The sequence below is a fragment of the Psittacula echo genome (genome assembly GCF_963264785.1).
Source record: "Psittacula echo genome assembly, chromosome: 9".
Taxonomy (NCBI): Eukaryota; Metazoa; Chordata; class Aves; order Psittaciformes; family Psittacidae; genus Psittacula; species Psittacula echo.
The window spans coordinates 15196581-15217480 of NC_137745.1; the positions used below are offsets into that span (position 1 = coordinate 15196581).

At 36.4% G+C, this 20900-nt stretch overlaps 1 protein-coding gene across 1 annotated transcript in view; it reads left to right on the forward strand.

Moving 5' to 3' along the window:
* Positions 1-20900, forward strand: part of ERC2 (ELKS/RAB6-interacting/CAST family member 2) — a gene marked incomplete at its 5' end in the record, with an annotated part of 347626 nt that overhangs the window by 138912 nt on the left and 187814 nt on the right. Inside the window, one exon of the mRNA XM_080625511.1 lies at positions 9608-9775. Within this exon, the coding sequence (XP_080481637.1) occupies positions 9608-9775 (168 nt within the window). The remainder of the gene's footprint in view (positions 1-9607; positions 9776-20900) is intronic.

Consider the following 20900-nt stretch of genomic DNA (forward strand, 5'->3'; position numbering starts at 1 on the left):
CTGGTTGGGAGGGAGAACACTCTCAGCTTTTATATTTGGAAAATTTTAGAGGTATATTTGTAATCAGAGAGATTACAAGTAGACTCTTATTCACTCTTGAGAAAAATGCATCAGTTTGCAGAGAAAAGGCTGTGACTTGGTCTCTGGAAAGATGTGAGCAGGAGAGATACAAAAGCAAAAATGGCATATTTCTTGACAAAAATGTGTTATATTTAAAGTAAACAATATATGCATAGTTTATTGTTTTAACCTTCTTCTCTGTTCGCTGTGTTCTTATGAATAAATGAAAAATATTTCCCAAGCTGCTTTATGTCACTCTGTTTATGATCTGGCCATAGATCTGGAAGATAAGCTTGTAGCCAAGCAGATTCCAGCTAGATCTGCTGATATAGGAATGTTTAATAAACAAGTGGGTGACATACACAGGTGTTCCAGTCTCAGAATAGGGTGAATCATAAAATTCTGTTTCAAGAGATGTGACTCACTCTATAAATATGTGAAATTGAGAGAGAGGTCAAGGGTGCAGAACACCCCTGCAAGCGTAATACAGGCTCTCCAGCTCAGCTGAAAAGAGGTTTACCCACAGGCACCTCCTTTGTTTGAGTGTTCCAAGTAGGTTACAAACCTAGATGTGGTTTTTGAAAATCACTGCTATGTCAACTATTTGTAATAACTGATTCGTACTATTAGGAAAAATTAAGCTAAGAAAAAAAAGTTCATGTAAAAACTCTATTTTTACCATGCATAAAGCTAACGGATGTTTACTGATGATTCTTGCACTATGATGGAATTCTACACATTTTTTTCATGAAGCAGTTAAATGCATTGGCACGATTTAAAAAAGAACATTGTGGCCTTTTAATTCATTTTCTATTAATCTGTTACAGTATAATAAAATTTGAATGTTATTGGAGACAAAAATTTCAAAAGTTAAAAGCTTCCAAGATTGATAGTTTAGTAAATTGGTGTAAAGTATTTTGAATTTATAACTATCATTATGTTGCTAAATAACATTGACTCTGGAACGACTGACTTCCTTTTGCAGTAATTCAAAAATATTATGACAGCTATAGTTTTATAGTGAGCATAAAAATCAGTGAGGTAAGTTCAATGAGGTAAGGTTAGTGTTGGAAGTTTTATTAACAAAAACTTTAAGTATTAGCACACGAGTTACAATTCCCATGTGTTTTCCAAAATCTGCTGGATCTGAACTCAATATTAAATTCTGAACTTTGGACTAGTTGCTTTAAACTACCTAATTTTAGTGGTAGGAGTAGGCAAAGATGTAAATTTGAATAAAACAGCTGTTAGGCAGTTGGCTGCATTGATAAGCTACACATGGTCAGAGTTCCTTGTGGCATATAATGCTGCACAAGAATGAGTTTCACACTGCCTAAGGGAACCATTTATATCTTGGCTACAATCTCTGGTTCATCTAAAACCTTTTCTGGTGTAGTTTGACCAGGCAGTATTACCAGGTTTCTCTTTTAAAGAGAATCTGGACTAGTGGAAAAAAAGGAATGAAACTAAAATCAAGATTGATTAGCAGAGATGGTGGCTGGCGAAGCTATCAGAGAGGGAGGCTGGGAGCCCATAGATGCCATCTTTCAAGGAGCAAATAAAGGAGAGTAAGTGCATTTAATGTATTACCCTATCAGGTGGTTCTCCCATCCTTGTACAAAAGGATTGAAAAAGCTTGTATCAGTGGTTTTGAGGGCAAAGGTATGGTACAAGGTACATATCACTGTATGAGATGGTACGAGGTGGTTTTCCTGATGTGAACAGCCAGCACTGTCCTGTGTTTGTAAACCATCTAATGTTCCTTATGTCTGTTTCCCTCAACTACAATGTACTCAGCTGCTTTACACCCCAAGCCCTTTCTCAGTTCTTAAATACTGAAGTAGTAGAAGGAAGACAGTAAGGTAGGTTGTCCTGTAAAGAATATAAAATGTGTTAACTGTTGGCTCTATGATAAGGTATTTTGCTGAATTAAAATGTAAACTAGAGCAACCATAATACGCAGAGTAGTAAGGGTGGGAATGTTGTTGAAGTAATGCTTGAAGGTGGAATTCTCCTCTACAAAGGGGAAAAGCTAGCTAACTGACTGAATGAAGTTTCAATTTGGAATAAGAATGTAAAGTGTATTGATTGTACGAAATTCACGTGTCTGTAGCTTCAAAATATGGCCATGTTCTGCGTTTTCTGCCTTGAATTTTACATGGATCAGATGGTTTTGAAATAAATTAATGTACTGTAGTATGGATTATCAGGTGCAGCCATTGCTTTAAAAAAACCATGTTTTTCTTCTAATCAAATTAGACTGAAAAATGAGGGAGATAAATGATGAGGGGAGAGTTTTCATTTTGTTGTTGTACTTTAGATTTTTTTTTTTTATAGTTCTGAAGTGGAGAGTACAGTTGGGACATTTTAAAGACATGTGATATCCTTTCTATACTTGTAGCTCAGTTCTGATATTTGCAAAAAGGCCCATGTTAGGATATGTTCTCTTTACTCACACCTCAGTATTTGTGTATAGAAAATAGAAGTGACAGCTTTCTCATGGTTTAAACTGGTTTTCATAATCAAAACTTAGTATATTGCATTTCACTGGATATGTGTGGATGTATAAATACAGGCACTAAGATCTTTAACAGAAGTTTCTGTAGTGGTCATTAGGAACGGGGGAGAATGATAGTATGGAAGGGGAAGGCTCTGGGACACAGTGGCAAATACTGACTGCAGTGTGTGCTGGAACAGAGGTGGGGCTAGGAGGAAGATTGATGACGGGCTACAGTTTGCCTTCTCAGTTACCCCAGGTGTGGTAGCATAGTACACTTTGTGCTTGACTAGTAAATGTAGAATTAGGTTAAAATAATACAGCCAAACCTTTGCTTTAAATGTGTTTATGATGTAAAGTAAATGATTCTTAACAGTGAAACACAGTAGTGCTTCTTCATGTTGTACTTCCTCACGGAGCTCCGTAACACTAAAACAACTTTCATAAATGATATATATAATGTGGCATATAAGTTAAACAGTTAAAGGTGAGGAACTTCAAGGAATAGACGTCACTACTGGAGCTGGTCATGAGTGGCAGGCGATGACATGAAGATTAATAAAGTTCAACTTTGAATTGGGCAGTTTTTGCCACTGACATGAACTTTTCTTTCCAAAGTACAACCCAAATCTGATGTTTTTGCAGTGTGTTGTATATTTCCAGAACAAGTGACAGAGTTTATTGTATTAAATAGTTGAAATAAGTAGTTGCTGAGAAAAAGAAGTTAGACAAAATTAAAAGCAATTTACTTAGGCAGAGCTCTTTGAAATGCTTTATGTGTTAGCTATCTGATCTGGTTTTGCTTTATTTTTCTGGAAAATTATGGTGTTTTTCAGATTGCCAAGTTTTACTAGTACATGTACTGCCAAAGCTTGGGAAAAAATAAGTCAAAGACTCTTAAAATTACATAGTGTTGAGTGAAAAGCCAAAGAGAGGGTTTTTGTGTACCAGAAATCCTTATACTTTCAAATATAAAAATATATAACTGATGCTGTAAAACAACCCATATTTAATTTCCTTTCAGATTATATTTAAAATGCCATAGACGTAAAAAGGGTAACAAAATGGCAGACATTTCTCATAGTGTATCAACATGCTCCATTTAGAATACTTCATTCTTTCATTATTTTTGGGAGATGTGATTTCACACTACTATTTTCAGGGAAGAGATAATTTCTAATATTGTCAAATTCATCGTGGCTATAAATGAAGTAGTATCTTTTGCTGTTTGTCTTCCACAAGATGAGGAACTGATTTAACAACTTTTCAGTTTTACACCATCTGGATGTTCAGATTTGTCTTATGAAGTGATGTCATACATGCTTAGCACTGAACAGATACTGTATAGTAAAAGGTCTCATGCAGTTCAGGCTGAGTGGTTTTATTTCACGTTATGAGAAATGTAAAAATCTTGGTTCCTGATTACTGGAGGCAGAGAGAAGAATTTAGGGAAGGAGAAAATGACTGACATAACCAATGTTCTTGTAAACCTCCACATTGCATTCCTGTGAATAGAAAATAAATCTGTCCATCGAAGACCACACACAGTATGAGTTGCTTATTCACTTTCCCAGACTGGCACTGATTCAGAGTTCTGCTTCTCTGAAAACTGACTTAGAGCACTGATTTCAGAATGGCTCCTGTCTGTGCATGTTAGTTTGGAGGATGATATACCTGTTCTATAAAACCCCATGGGCTTCATCATGTAGATGGATTTTTGGATTAGTGCTCTGCTGTATCAGCCTCAAGATATCTGACCACTGGTTGAGGAGATACAAGAAAACAGAGATGTATTTGACAGATTTTTATTTTCTTTTTTTCTTCTTAACATTAGTGTCAGGACACAATTTAATTTGAGTTCAACAAAACACAGCTTTTGGGGACGAAGACTAGAGAAAACTAGAGATGTTTCCTGTACTTGCAAGGAGAAAAGGATGACACAGATTACAACCGTGCTGTGTTATAAATCATGTTATTTTCTGATCTTAAAGGTTTTAGTCTAAGCTCTTACATGGACTTGGCTTAAATTATCATATCTAATGATTAAAATATCTCTATACAAAGGGGAAAAAAAGAGGGAACATCAAATAAGGTATTGTTTTATAAAAGAATAAGAAAATGTATGGTTTACAAGATTAGTTTGAATCTGTGTGATCCAGATTGATTGAATCATCAGAAATGCTATGTCAGTAACCCATGTCTAGCTGCTTCTCATCATATTTGGGAAAGATTTTTGTTTCACCAGGAAGGTGGAATTTCTTTAAGACAGAAATTCCTCATAATTGTCTGGAACTCATACTCTAGCTAGAACAGTAGAGCATTTGCTGACCTATGGTTCATTTGCAAAGGGCTGGGGAATAAGACAGTTTAACCTCCTAAGTATGACATCAGATTTGTTGTGGCTTGGAAGTAACATCATGGGCTGTTAATGGAAGTGTCAGTCTCTAACAGAGTATGTGTGGTGTAAGCCCATCTTTTAACTCTCTGTCTTGTGCCGTTGTTTAGGGAAAAAAAACAATGTATTGGTCATATTATGAGCTGGCTAGTAGTGAAAGGAAATGCAAAAAGGTTCAGTCATGTGGGGCTCTTTGTATGAACAGCTGTATGAGGACAGGATTGGGTCTGTGAAACAAGTGGACAGGCCTGTGCTCCCCTTTCACACGCAGTCACTCGCAGACTTGGACTTCAGCACCACTCAACCTTCCTTCTTGTGTTCCCAAATTTTAATGCCTAAAATCCCCATTCCTGAGTTGAATCCCTGAGCTGTGATGACAGATGTGTGGGAAGAAATTGGTGAAGAAGAGTGAGAACTGTCTGCTTGATCCTGAGGGTGGGGACTGGATAGATAGAGATAGATACAGAAGAAAAGGCTATTGACTCAGAAACTGCCTGGTTCAGCCAAGCAGAACAGAGCATGTGTGAGCTACTTTGTTATCCCAGTCACTAGGGAACAGTATCACTGCTTTGTTTATGAGTGGGTCTAATCACCCTCAACTCCCCTTGACTTCAAGCCTTAAGCTTCTGCCTAGTGGCAGTTGGAAAATGAGACTGCAGTGACTGACTGAAGAGAACCCCTTTTGGAGTTCCCACCGCAATGTTATGATATGCTCCTCAGCTGCAACTTAAAGGCCCAACAGAGATTTTTTTGATTTGACTTAAGGGATTGCTCTCAGACACGAAGCAAACAAGTGATTAAGCATAAAGAAGATGTGGTAATGAGTTTCAGATGAGGCCTTTTATGTTTATTAAAAGAAGTCCAAAAGTTCGCTGCTGCTACTATTTCTTGTTTTCTAACTCAAAAAGTCATCTTTGAATGTCATACTGCACACTGCTTACAAACTGCAAGATCCTAATACTGTATTATTGTAAAAAGAAGTCTTAAAAATAAAATAAATCCTATAGGATTCCTCTCTCCCCTCCCTCCCTGCCTCAGTGTATAGAAAAGCAATGAGCCATTTTAAGAGCAGGGAGAACATGCATTTCAAGATCCAATAGATCATCTAAATTGGTCCCAAACCAAGTTTTAAAATGGCATTGCAAGGACTTTTACTTGGAATAAATTTAACGTTACAAAACTTGGAATATAAGTAAAATAAATTTGCTGATTGTTTGGTACTGAACTAATATTCTGATTAACTAGGAACAGAAGTGCTTAATGGAGATGATCCTTTCTGACTAGTCAAACTACAGAACTTAAAAATGCTACACTAACATTTATGCCTTTTCAGTTACTTGCATCTAGCCTTTTATTATAAATTTATTTGTAATAAATTTGAATTTCTATGTAGCATGAACTTTAAACCCTTGTTCTCTATTGTCTGACATTTGTATGTTTGAAATTTGGATTAGTGAATCTAAAATTTCTCACTTGCCTGACTTCCTGCAGCTCTCTTTAGATGGAGAATTACTCTAGACTGCCACATCATATATTTTCAATCCAAACCTTGTCTTCTCAATGGCTTACCTTGCAGCCAAAACGAGCCTGTGTGGGTCCACCTAATGTGAACACCTCAAGGTTTTAGAGCTGCAGAAGAAAACATCATCAGAAGAATGGCTTCTATTCAGGGAAACCCGTCTTTGTAATATCAAATGATTGTACTCTCTTTATCTTAGTTCTCTACTTTGTATGAAATTATAACATCATTCTAATGGGTTGCAAACCTTGCAAAGGTTCTCCATGCCTGTGCTGCCATGTCCATGTGCTTTCTGAGCTGCATACTATCTTTCTCTCTCTGAGTGGAATGGAAGGGCAAATGTAGAAGTAGGTCTATGGCAGTATTTTTAGTATCTCTTCTCCTGGACTTGTTTTGATGTGTTAACCAGCCTTCTAGAAAACCAAAATATTTCACTAGGAACAAACTCCTTGATTTCCATAACCCAGGCTTGAATTTGGGAGTTTGAGGCTGCACAATGGATGCAGAATTGAATCTGTAATGCTTAACACTGAGTTGGTTTTGTTGATCTTGTGTGATGTTTAAAAGTGCTAACAAAATTTCATGCGTTATTTTATTTACAAACTAGCCTTCAATAATATGACACTCACATTGCAACAAACAAACAAGAAACCCCAGTCTTTTGGTCTTTAAAAACTTGAGTTATGATGAAATCTGGTTTCTTACCCCAGAATATCCCCATCTAGTATTCTATTCTGTGCTGCCCATGAGCTGGTCAGTGATTCATTTGTAACTACATTTCTGAACCAGAATGTGGAAACAGGTATGATTTAGTGGAAGTGGTCCCTGAAGGAACCAACACATGCGAAGTGCAGCTCTTGAAATACTGATGATTAAAACCAAACATACTCAGTTGCTTTAATGAACTGCGATGTCTACTATCTTATTACAAAGCTGCCTTTTATTACAAAGGTATTAAGCATAGAATTTATGTGATGGATAATTCTTTCTTTGGCATTAGTGAATGAATGAATTTCTGCCCCTTACCCCCACAGCATATTTTAGATTAGACAAAGAAATTGATAAACATTTTAAACTAGAGATACATGTTCTAGTTCAGTTTAATTTCTATTCCTCCCCACCCCTTTTACAATTCTTCTTTATTTATCTATTCAACTTAGCACACCCTTTCTTTCATACACTTTTTTTTTTTTAAACATTCTTGTAGGAATAATATTATTTGCTTTTTCAATTTCAGTAAAATATATAATTTTTCACTTAGCTAATTATCAAGGTCAACAAAGATTACGTGCATCATAATTTGAATTCTTTCCATTCTACAGTCAGGATCTTTATATTTTGAATTATTACAGTATTAATTCCTAATTGTCTTGATCTTTTCTACTATATAAAAAGCTACACCATTAGAACTTGCAAAACTTAATTTTCCAGCTTGCAGTTTTACCTTATGGCTTCACCTCCACTTCAACATCACATCATTATAAGGCAGCTTAAGCATTTGCTTTATTCCAGTCTATTGTCATATTTTAATTTAAGGAAGCAGTGATGAGGTATCTTACTTTGAATATCTTTTTGGAAATTATTGAGAGCCAATAGTCTGTATAGTATATTGGAAGCTCTCAAAGACTGAATCAGTGAGCATCTTGATAGTGACTGCTTACTTTCCTCTTCACAGTGTGAAGAATAACTCCTTTTCCATTTGGAATTATACCCTACCTTGTGGTAACTGCTTCAAGCACTGCTTATGTAGGATGGTATTATTAATAAAGGTACTAGAAATTTGAAACTGTGAAGTAGGATTGTTAAATCTACTTGGAAAACCTGCTTTCCTGTCAGGCTCTTTGTTTCTTCCCCTATTTTCACATTTTTTGTATGTTTCGCTGTGGATCTGTGTTCATATGCCTGCTGCTGTGGCCATGTCTGTCTGTCTGCATTGTGTGTACTTTCCAGTTTCTTGATTATACTCCCCAAAAAGCCAGATCCTTCTTCCTCCATTTCATTGAACAGGTACCCTGTGATTTAGATTTTCCTTTTTCTTTCCACTTTTTTCCTTGCTTCACAAAAAGTTTTTCTCTTTTTTGATAATATTTATGCTGCTGTCCTTGAATGTGATTGCTGCTTCCCCCCCTGCCCCAGAGTGGAGGAGAGTCAGCTATTTTTCTTCCTTGTTTACAAATGCTTTTATGAGTACCCAAGCTTCTAATTACAATTAGCAGTAGAGCTGTTTATAGAAACAACTGTATAAAAAGTAGTAACCAGTATCAAGTGATCTACGGATTTTTTCCAGACCACCAGCAAGCATTTGCCTTACCATAATTTGGGAACTGTTTGAATTGTGTTAGGAGAACAATAAAATTGCGTGCTTGAGCTTTTATAAAGAAAGAAGTGAGAAAATTGAGGCTGCATACACCTTCTGGGTTGTTTGAATGCTTTTGATTTTGTTTTCCATTTTTTAATTTGTTTTATTTTGGGGTTTCTAAAGGAAAAAACTGTTATGTAATGCACAGCAGTTTGGTGAGGTTCTTTAATAAGACATTTCTGCTTAGAAAAATCCTTAGGATATCCCTTATTTTGGTTGACAGGGATTTGTGCTTATTACAGCAAAATACAGTAAGGCCCATTTGTTGAGAGATGTGCAATATACAGTGGAGAAAAGTGAAGAACCTTGTAATTTCCTTATTTGCTATTGTATTTGTTCAATTGTCTTTCTAGATTGCTGATCTGTGCCCAAACCTTTGTAGTGATTATGGTATCTGATTGCCAACTTCATGGCTTTAATGGGCAAAGTAAATACAGAATACAGAACATTATTTTCAATGAGTCATATATTTCATAGGTCAAGGTGATTTTCTTTTTGAGTCCTTTATGCACGTTAAGACTTTTTTACCGCTGTTTCATATTTTGACTATTCTACTTTTTTTTTCATTCATGCTTTGGTGCTAGAAGTGCTTTCATTTTTTTATTCCATTTTAGCAAATAAAATAATCTTTTACCCCTAGATGAAGTTGGAAAATCTACATAGAAAAAACCTCCAAAACATTTCTTAAGTGACAAAAAAAGAGGGTATTAATAAAATTAAATAAAATATGTTAGTGACATTTGTAAAACCAAAATATGTTTGATTTACTTACTATAGGTTGATGCCTTGCGATTACGATTGGAAGAAAAAGAAACCTTTCTGAATAAAAAAACAAAACAACTTCAAGACCTCACAGAAGAGAAAGGAACCCTGGCTGGAGAGATTAGAGATATGAAAGACATGTTGGAAGTAAAAGAAAGAAAAATTAATGTCCTTCAGAAAAAGGTAAGAGCACTGATGAAAGGCCTCACTGTAAAACTTTGAGACATATTTATTTCTTATACCATATTCATTTTAATATGTTAAAAAATGCAAGGAATATGTCTGTAATAGTCAAGTAGTTCTGTAACTGTTACTGTTCAAGTAGCTCTTTCCCATGGGATCATTTCTATCGTATTATATCTTAATCATATTATGTCACAAAAATATTAGGTTGCTTAGTTTCCAAAAAATTATTTGAACTAAATGAAAGTCCTAAAAATTCTGACAAAACTTCTTATTTCTCAACATGAGGGATTCTGTTATCCTTACTAACACTGATTACTTCTCTTTCCAAGTAATGTAAATAAAATGTGTGGGACTGCTCAAAGATTAGGATACTGCTTTTTCTTCTTTAAAGACTTTCTTCTGGGGTGTGGGGAAGAAATCTAATTTAAGTTAGTTATCTGCTTTTCCTGTGAGCTAAAGATGTTAAGAAGGGACGCTCTCTCTGAAAAGCCTTTTTAGTCTTACTTCTAATTTTCCACAAATTTAGCTAACTACATTTATTGTGTTTGGGAAGTTGGATTTAATCATTATAGTTTCCACGTGGGGGTGGGAAGGGAATTTCCTGGAAAGAAAGCTCTGCTAGTGTTCTGTGTACAGTAGTAGAGTGTGGGTGTTTATTTATCATAGCCCTTTTCTCACACTCACAAAAATATTTATGCTAGCAGGTATGTTCTCTGTGTCATTTGTATCACTATTGTATGTAGATGCACTCGTCATCATACAGATAAATAGAGGGAAAGTTCTTGCATCACATAGATTTTACTATTACTTCTCCACTCCTCTCACAGCCACCCAAAAGAATGTCTACTCCTTACTCTCTATTATTATGTAGGTAGCTCATATTACTGTGTTTTTTCTCCAGGATTCATATAGGGTTCACATGGTCCAGCTCTGCTTCTGTCTGCAATTGGTTAAATACAGTCTTTAAAAAGCCATGTCCTTATTTGCCAGAAACTGAGAAGACTGCTTTTTCAGGCCTAGGAAATAAGGCCTATCAAAACTGCAGTATCTTTAATCTTATTTCTGAATGTTTGCCTTGTTAGCAGTGCTGATGATGTAAAGATAGGAAAATTCAAGCCCTTTACCCTGTACTGAATGCCCATTAATTTTGGACATCACTTGACAGTTTTGAAGAAAAGAATGCTTCTTTTCTTGTGGTTTGTATTCTAAAAAACCCCTAAACACACCAACAATGTGCAGTTTGTCTTGTATTTATATCTTGAGGAAATCGATCAGTAAGAGGAATGTGGATTTAGTGGTCTAAGCTGTGGGATGAATATAACTTATCACAGAGCTGTCAGCACTCTCTGTCATAGCTGTGTGCTCAGTAATATTCAGCATAATGTGTTTTTTCTGGTTTTAGTACGTTATGGCTGTTTAATTGGGGCTTGCAGATAGTCTTGCCTCTTTTGCACCTGTTTCTTAATGAAAATAATCAGTCTTAAACTACACTTAAATCTTCACTAAATCATAAATACATGTTACAGCCTCGTGAGTTCTAGTATACAATGTGATAAATAAATCCTGCTAACTATTAGGTGCAAAATCGGAGTTAGCACGAAACTGATTCTTTAAAACTGAAGTGGCACATGATTTTTTTTTTTTTTGTAGGTTTTTATTCTGGTAAATATGCTTCATCAGGAACTTCTAAGTTCAGGTTTTTCTGCTGTGGACTAAATACTGGGTTTACATAGAGAAAAATGCATTCTGACGATTACTTAAAAGTAAAAATAGTAATTTACATCATGTAAAAATTATGTGTCAATTTGCTTCTCTGATGCATTTTTAATAATCACAGTATCTTAATATGTAGATGCCTCAGAATGCTAATATCAGATCATCACTACATAGAATTTGTTTATAGGAAAAGAATATAATATTTGGAAAATACATTTTTAAAATTACCCTTAGGTCATATTTTCAGCTTTTACTTGTGCTGCACTTCCAGTATAGTTTGGAGATAAATTCACTCACAGATAATTTGACTAGAGAAAAATTTGATTGAAATATTGTCCTGCTCTACTTTCTCCTGTTATTTATGCAAATCCAGAATATGACACATTGAAGGATGCTCTCACTGTTTACTTTTCATGTGTCTGATGTGCAATTCTGAAGTAAAAAGTTCTGTATGTCACCACTGGTGATCAAGGTTTTTAAATTAATCTGGAAAAAAATAGTAATATACCTAAAAATAAAATAACCCAAGTGTTCAACTTCATTTTGGTAGTGCTTATTAGATCATGACCTCCCATGGTTAGCCTCCTTGTGCATGTCAGTGTCCTTGGCAGCAGATGCAAGCTCATCTTTAGACCACGATACTTGCATGTAGAAAGGAAGATGTTTGGTGCCTGTCAACTTTTTTTCAATAAGCTTTCCTGGCTTTGTGCCGTTCTGTTCTAGATAACTTTATCCTCACTGCATGGAGTTATGTGTCCTAGGACATTCATACGTCACAGAGTCTTTATGTTCTGTCAAAGGCAAAGGGAGCACAGCTCTTTTTTATCCATAAGCAGATTGTTCATTCAGATGTGTGTGTTATTTCAGAGCTATGTTGGGCTGTATGTAGTAGTAATGCCTAGTGCTGCAGTATTCTTATTGTAATGCTTTTGAACAGTCACTTTTCAGGGATTTTCAGATAATTCAGATAATCCAGTGGTAGATGCTGTGCTTTAAGGTTAAGATTGTCCAATGTACTTCTTTTCTTTCTAGTTTTGACAACATACATTTCCAATAGTGAGCATATATAAGAAAAATTTTTGATAGAAAAGTATTTACTATATATATATATTGATTGCAGTAATTTTATCCTTTACTTGAATCTAATTAGGCTTTTATCCTTACTCCTTGCTGGATTGCACGTCTCTTGCGTTCCTTCAGTTTTTGCTCATTTTCTCCTTCTGACCTTTTGTCCATTTCTTTTACTGTTGTTTTTGCTTCAAGTGATGGCAGCCAGACATTTGTGTGTGGTGTGTTTAGAAGTTAATTTGTTCCCATCATGCATATATATGTGGAGAATTCAATGGGTGGAAAGCAACATGGACTGTTTCATAGCGAATTAGGAGGTGAAACAATTACTGGGCCTTCTAGTGGATTGTCCTGCCTTCTGTCTTAATGGTATGAAAACCCTTCTGAAAGTGAAGGAATTGCTTTTATTTTTTCACCTAGTTCTTGCTAGTCACTGGAGTCTCTGATTGTAATATTATAATGCTTGTCTCCATTTTTTTTAATATGCAGGCCAAAATTTTGTATCTGCATATTTTTAGCCTGGAGAAGAGAAGGCTGTATGGAGACCTCATAGCAGCCTTCCAGTATCTGAAGGGGGATATAGGGATGCTGGGGATGGACTATTCATTAGGGACTGTAGTGATAAGGACAAGGGGTAAGAGGTTCAAAGTTAAACAGGGGAAATTTAGATTGGATATAAGGAAGAAGTTCTTTACAGTGAGGGTGGTGAGGCACTGGAATGGGTTGCCCAGGGAAGTTGTGAATGCTCCATCCCTGGAGGTGTTCAAGGCCAGGTTGGACAGAGCCTTGGGTGACATGGTTTAGTGTGAGGTGTCCCTGCCCAATGCAGGGGGGTTGGAACTAGATGATCTTAAGGTCCTTTCCAACCCTAACTGTTCTATGATTCTGTGATTTACTTTTGATATGAGAACTTGTGAATAATCAGTGATTTTAGTGCCTTAATTTATTGATGCAAGATAGATGGCTACATCTCTCTCCACTCAGCCAGAAGTGCTTTACTCAGCCTAAAATAATATTTGTTTTAATGGTTGTATTCAAGTAATTGAAGAAGGAAGAATTTGTGTATAGTGCTTAAAAATAGTTTTGTCAGTAATAACCTGAACCTGAGAAGGAAGGAATATGTAACTTGGAAAGATGCAATTTCTAATTCAATGTTCTTTCTCTTGTGAACACTACTCTTATCTGCCATGTTGAAAAATACAAAGGAGACCAAAGCAAACCTAAGGAAGTTCCCTTTCAAAGGTAGAGTGGTTTCTTCTCTTTTCTGGATAGCTATTATACTTGGATGACAGGACAGGCTCTGTTGAGGGCTCCCTACCAAAGGTGTGGAAGAAATAAAAACAGTGGGAACAAAGCAGCTGGTGAGCCCCACGAACTGGCCTAGGAACACACGTAAGGCAAGATATTGCAGAAAAAAGTAATGGGCAGATAATTATCTAATGATGCATTGTCCTCCCATGCAGTGGTTTTGGTGTAATTTTTGACAAAATTGAGAAGTTGATACACTATTCAATGTAATTTGCAGGCTTAAGGGAGGCCCAGCACTGGAACAGCATGCATTCAGAGGATTTGGATCAAGGTAGATTGGCATGGAGTAATAATAAACTTATGTCAATGTCAGAGGTGCAATATTACTTAATATTTCTTTCTTTTAAAATCTTTGGCACCACTGTTCCGTTTTAGTGCCAGTAAAGTTGGGTATGCTGTTTTAATAGCCTTGTTTAACCTGGCAAAGCTAGTCTTACACCTCATATCTGTCAGTTTAGCATGCAGAGGGGCAGACCTCAGAAATCTTTATGTATTTCTTACCAGAATGTGCAAGTTCTATGAATATGGCCAAGTTGTAGGCTGAAGGGAAGAAGTGCTGAACTGGATGAAGATTCGTTCCTGCCTCTTTTTGCTCCCAAGTTTTTTTTTCCATACAGTGGCTATTCCTGGTGTGGTTTGTGCTCTAGGAATCTCTAGGTAATTTAAGAAACAATTGTATACTATGATGGATGAGTCTCAGTGTTGAAAACAGTAGCTGTTGAGACAAGAACAGTGTAGAGGATGTAGACCTGGATCATATTAGGACAACAGCTTGTGGAAATTCTTTTGTGGGGACTATTATAAAAGAACAGCATGTAAAGGGGACTAATATAATATTCTCGTTTAACTTGCAACATAACTTTTCATGTAAAATGTTACAATTTCCATCTTTAATAGTTTAAGCTTTGTGATTGATGAAGTGCTACATGACTAAGGGCCCTAACCTACCAGCTAATTAGCATTTGTAGGAAATGTCATAAAGTCTTAGCTCTCATGTAATAATTGGAATCTGTACTTGGGGTGGCTGGACTGCGCACACTAGGTGATATTGTCCAGTTTGCGTTAAATTAAAATGTGTAATCGATTGTACGCATTACTGATAGCTGTCTTCTAAAAATGAGGAAATTTGTATATGGTCAGGTTAGGAATATACTAATGTAAGCAAATGAGTCCTACTCTTGTACTTAGAAATTTGCATCAGTATTATTGCTTGATGCAGGAATTCTGCCTAAGAACGCTTCTGAGATTGAAACTTCTGAATCCAGATTTGTCCAGGAAGACCTAAGAGACCAACTTCTTTCATTTGATCTCAACAAGTAGAAGGTGCAAGTACATCGTTAATAGAAGATGCCTTTGAATTTTTTTTTTCATGGTTAATCAGTTGGGAGCACATTTTTGTAATCCATGAAGGGGTCATGGTGGCATGATGAAGGATGTTATTATTAACATTTCAAATTCTATTGGACCATTATAAGTCGACTGTTATGTGAACTGGGGTTTCACAGTTACGAAATCAGAGTTCTATTGTATTTCTGGAGTGTAACAACAAATTCTGAACTAATTCATTCTGTAGAACAGATCAATGTTCTGACTGCAGATTACCAGTGTTAAAAAAAATTAGGGAGACGTTCTGGTGTAACATGAAAGTTTCTATGTTTCAAAGCTGCTATGGCAACTTTTGGTTTGTGTAGTACATTAAAAAAGATAGTTCTTATACTGAAAGTGAAGACATATTGACTGTACCTTGTCCTGGTGTTAAGAATCGTGTCTAAGCTGGTCTCCTCTTTATCAATGGCAGCTGCCAAAGGCTGGAGATGATCGATACCAGCTGTTTGGAAGAATTCAGAAGTGTCACTAGGTTTCACTATTAGCATCTGAAATTACAATCATATCTTAGTTTAGTGTAATTATTCCCCCAGTTGGAGGGAGAAGCATCTCTATTCTTTGGAATGAGCTTCACTTGTCAGAAAATATTACAAGAAACAACATGTATGCAGTTTTTGAAGAAACAGGGTCAAACTGCAGTGGGTCAAACTAGTCTGTGTCAGGTACCAATGATAACCTGTTTGCATGTTTGCAAATTGTAGTTGTATTTTAAAATCCTAAAGGCTAGATTTGGCTGCCTTTGTATGCCACCTATGGAAACTAAGCATTTTGGGTATATGATTTAATTCATTTGGGAGCTATAGGGTGAGAGATTGTTAGTGAAAGTGAAAAAAAGTACCAGTTATTTGAAGAAATAGGCTGAAATAAGAAATAAGCGTTTTGAAGAGATGCTGTCATATATTCATGTTTATGTAGTTTCTAGCACAGTAGTATGACACTATACATACAGTATTAACTTTCTAAATGTAGTTATATGTATAGAAAGGAGGCAATCAGTTGTAAGATCTAAATTATGTAGTACAATATGTGAGAGAGAAAGAAGATCACTGTTTGGGAAGTAGTAAATGTGTTGTATGCATAGATCACTTGTATTCAGAATTTAAAAGATAAATCCTTAAGTGTAAATCATGTAAGTTATTCCAGATCAAATATGCCTGCTAGTTTTGAGAAGGTTCTTTACATACAGCTCAAATGTAGAGATTTGAATAGTTCAATCCTCAGGTTATACATAGCATACAGAAGTGCTCTTAAAAACAATATGCCATTTGCAAAGTAGGACTGAACTTAATGAGACACTTACATAAGGGTTTCATACTGCTAGTGTGACAGCAGTGCTACTGGTGAGGAAGGAAACTGCCATTTGGCTCTGAAATGTCAATACTAATTAACGAAGTCATCTTTAGATAAGATCCCAAGTTTTATTTGTGCTGAGAAAGCAGCCAGCTCACATACTGGGAATTTTAAGCTGTCTGAAGAGTAGTGTTTTCTTTTCAATAGAGTAGGAGGAAATTTCTTTTGAAGTGTGAAAGAGCTAAATTATGTATAGTGTGACTGGGCAAAATTAAAGTAGAAGCTGTCATAGTTGGGAGGTACAGAAGAACACAAAGGAATTATTTAGGCAAATGGAAGACTAATTATGTATCTGAAAAAGAATGAGGGAGAATCAGAATTGATAAGAGAAGAAATGTATTTTTCTGTGAAATAGTCTTCCCAGAAATGTAATATCTGCTGACTGGAATTAAAACTGATAAGGGAGAATGCTGCTGACTGTGAGGAGAGTGTGTTCGTGTGACTCACTGCTCCGAGTACTGCATCTTTGAGTGGCAGCCTGACTATTCCCTGACTGTCTCAATATGACAGATTCAGCTGGTTTTATACCTGCCAGCTGTTTACCATTTAATCTTTGACAACTGATTTAAATGACACAAAATTAGATCCTTCAAAATGTACCCTATGGATCAAAGTTTTGCAGAAACCCTAAAGGCTTGTATGTCTTGTTTACATGCTAACCTTTTTCTTGAAAGCTCTTTAAAGCTCCGTGCTCCAGGTGACTGATTTGTGATAGGGAGGAAGGAGGTTGGGTGGCTTCTCACCTTTTCTGACTGACAGACATTGAGCTTCTTGACATTGGCAGTCATGCTTCCCTGGTGGCATTCCATTGCTGTCCATCTGACAGAGCAGTCTGTACTAGAGACTCTAATACCTTAGTAAAGTGGATATTTTATCACTTTTGGAAAAGCACCACCCCGCACCTTTGAGTGGAGCTCTTACTGGCTTTATGAAATCATGAAGTTCAAAGCCTTAAAAGTACATATGCAGATAAGTTTAATGTTAATAATAAATGAGAATTGTTATCTTCATACTTCTCCCTTCATATTATTGTTACCAGCTGTAGCCAGAGCTAGTGTTGCCAGTTTGGTCAGATTGCTTTGATAATTTTCTTATTTCCAAGTAGTACATATTTCTTGGTGGCAGAATCAGCAGTGGTGTGTTTGAATACAAGTAGAATAAATCCAACTTTAGAATGGAATCTGAATCTAATTCATTTCCTTCTTGCACACCTGACTTTAATTTTTAATGCCTAGCTAGGCACAGTGCTAAGATCAAAGTGAAATAAAGATAATGGAGTAAAGCAGTTCTTGGAAACTAAAAAGAAAAATGGCATAGCATTGCATGATCTTTTATATATGAAAGAAGTACTGGGCCTATTTACCATTCACTTAGGAATAAATCTGCAGTAAATTTACTAGCAGTAATTATGCCACTGCAAAATCTTATTTATCCAGGAGAAAAATCAGGCCCACTATATTTATTGCCTAAAAGATGCCTTGATACGACAGCAGAAATGTCCGTTCATGTCTCCAGACAGGCACAAAGTCTGGAGCCTGTCTTTACTGCTCTGTGTTTAACCCCATGCCAGACTGACTGTACACCACAGGAACTTCTGGACGTTGTTCTCTGTAGTGCATACTACTGATCTGGACTGTGGGTGAGAAGCTGCTAAAGGCACACATGAATCTGTAACCTCTTCTTCTTAAAGCAGCTGTTTGTTGATAGAGAGTACTAAGAGTATGTAAATTTACATTTTAGATTTGAGTGCAATACCTGCTGTGACCTATCAAAAAATCTTAATCTATGGTTAAGTCTGTATTTTTGTTGTGGCTGTCCTGGGAGCCATAAATAGTTTGATTTGAATGTTTATTTTAAAAGAAATAATCCATGACTTTTTAGAGTTTTAAATGTTTTGCATGTCAGGAGGTGGATGTGATAGTAAGCAGCTGAACAAATGTGAAGAACATCGAAGTATAGAATTTAGACTATATGTGAAGGTAATAGAAAACAGGAATTGGATAATTTAGTTGCAAAAGAGATCATCCCTGTGAACTGACAATGGGAGCTAGTCTTGTACCTTGTGTTAGATTTACAAAACATGATTTCTTGCATGACATTTTACATGTTCAGCAATTGTTAGCACTCTTGAATTGTTCTCAAGTTTTGTACGCTGTCATTTTATATAATTGTCCTGGGTTCAGCAGTAGCAGTCAGTTTTTCTCCTTCTTAGTACCTGGTGCAGCACTGTGTTTTTGACTTTTGGCCTGGAAACAAAGCTGATAACAGTGATGTTTAGACTGACCAAGGACTTTGTGAGTCTCATGCTCTGCCAGGGAGGAGGAGGGGCCGGGAGGAAGCAGGGACAGGACACCTGACCCAAACTAGCCAAATCGGTATTCCATACCACAGCACGTCATGCCCGGGGATGTAACTGGGAGCTACCCGGAAGGGCACGTCCTCTTTTCGGTCGGGCTCTCTTTTCCGGCGAGCGGTATCGTGTTCTCTTCCCTTGTTATTTCTCTTATCATTGTTGTTGTTGGTGGCAGCAGTAGTGATTTGTGTTATATATATTGTGTTATATATACCTTAGTTACTGGACTGTTTTTATCTCAACCCGTGGGAGTTACATTCTTTCAATTCTCCTCCCCATCCCTCTGGGGAGTGGGGAGGGGGGAAGTAGACTGCGTGGTTCTAATTTACAGCCGGGGCTTAAACCACGACAATAATGTAATATAATTCAACCTCTGCCTTGGAATGTATGAATTACAACACCTTCCACGAGTCCCTGTAAATCATTCTAACTTTGGGAAGGGGAAGAGAAGCCACCTCATAGATAGCTACGCTGCAGGCAGGGCAGCAAAATGAACCAGTCCATGCCATCACCCTTGTGAACTGCCTTCCCTTGGCAAGATAGGCGCTTTTCTCCTTTGGGCATGTTGCAATGTTGACAGCAGTGTTTAATGCTGACAAATACGTCTTACTGAGACCTGCTTTACAATTCATGCTGCAGAACATTTCTTAGTAAAGGCTAAATCTGTTTTTTTTGGACGAGGGGGTTAGGTATAGGAAAAGGTTGGGCAGTGTTTCAGCCACTGACCGCTTGTCACTGTGCCTTAAGTGTTCTGCTGCAAAACCTGTCAAAATACCCCAAACCCACAAAAAGGCATAGGAACAGAACTGGAAGATTTGCTTGGGTTTTAGATAATATTTAAATGGTATTAAATAGTTTTAATGCACTATTTGCAGACTACCAGATTGACACTCTTAGACTACTTGTACTAATGCTAAAATAAAAATTCTCTGAATACAGCAGCAGAAAATAATCTTTATATGTGCTTAGTTCTGGAATAAGCTCTTCCCTATCTGACAGCATCTTAGCATTGAGCTGGCCATCATTCAATCATTTAAAAAGACTGTTCATAATATCTATCATCTGAATGGAAAACACTGAAAATGAAAGTGTTTCAGACTATTGTAGCTTCCTTGTTAAGCAGTGCTTAAGTTTTTTAAAAGAATTTTAGTTATTTAAATGTCTCTTGAAGAGAATGCGTGACGAAAATTAAGATATGTAATAATTTTAATGTGTGCAGAGCTACAGAGATAAAGTAGTCAATGTGTAATATATTTTGATATAGCCATCATCTTTAAAGGGCTTCAAAGTAATCTTAACTGAAAACTCCTAACTTGCCACTCTTCTGAAGGTTTAATTAGTGTCTGTCAAGCCCACAATGGAGAGAGACACGTTACAGGTAGTAACAGAAGTGAACATGTAGCTACGAAGGCTTAATGCTGTGGGAGAGAAAACTGCATCTGACACTTGCTGAAACTTCTCACCATCCTGTGTAATTCTTTGAGATAAACTTTTAAATATCTGGCATTAAAAGAAGAAAAAAATACATCAAAGAAAAAAAAAACTACAAGTGTGTTATCAATTCTTGTATAGTATGAGGTTAATGTCACTGGCATTGCAATAGCAGATGACCTCCAAAAGCATTCTCAGGATATTAAAATGAATTTTCCTGTAATTGCCATAGGAACAATTGAGTGTTCTTAATAGGTCCTTTCAGCAAGGCTTTTACAAAAAGAAAAATGAGTAAGGATGAGTGAATAGAAAAGTAATAGAAAATGAATAGAAAGCCAAATGACTAAGGATGGCTACATTGATTGATAAAACCCAGGCATCGATGACCTAATGAAAAACTGGGTTGGGGAAAAAAAGCATTTGTGTCTTTTTTTTTTTTTTTTTTTACAGTTGATGGTATTAGAATGAGGCTAAGTTAAATATACAAACCTGCTGGGGTTGAGGAAGAGG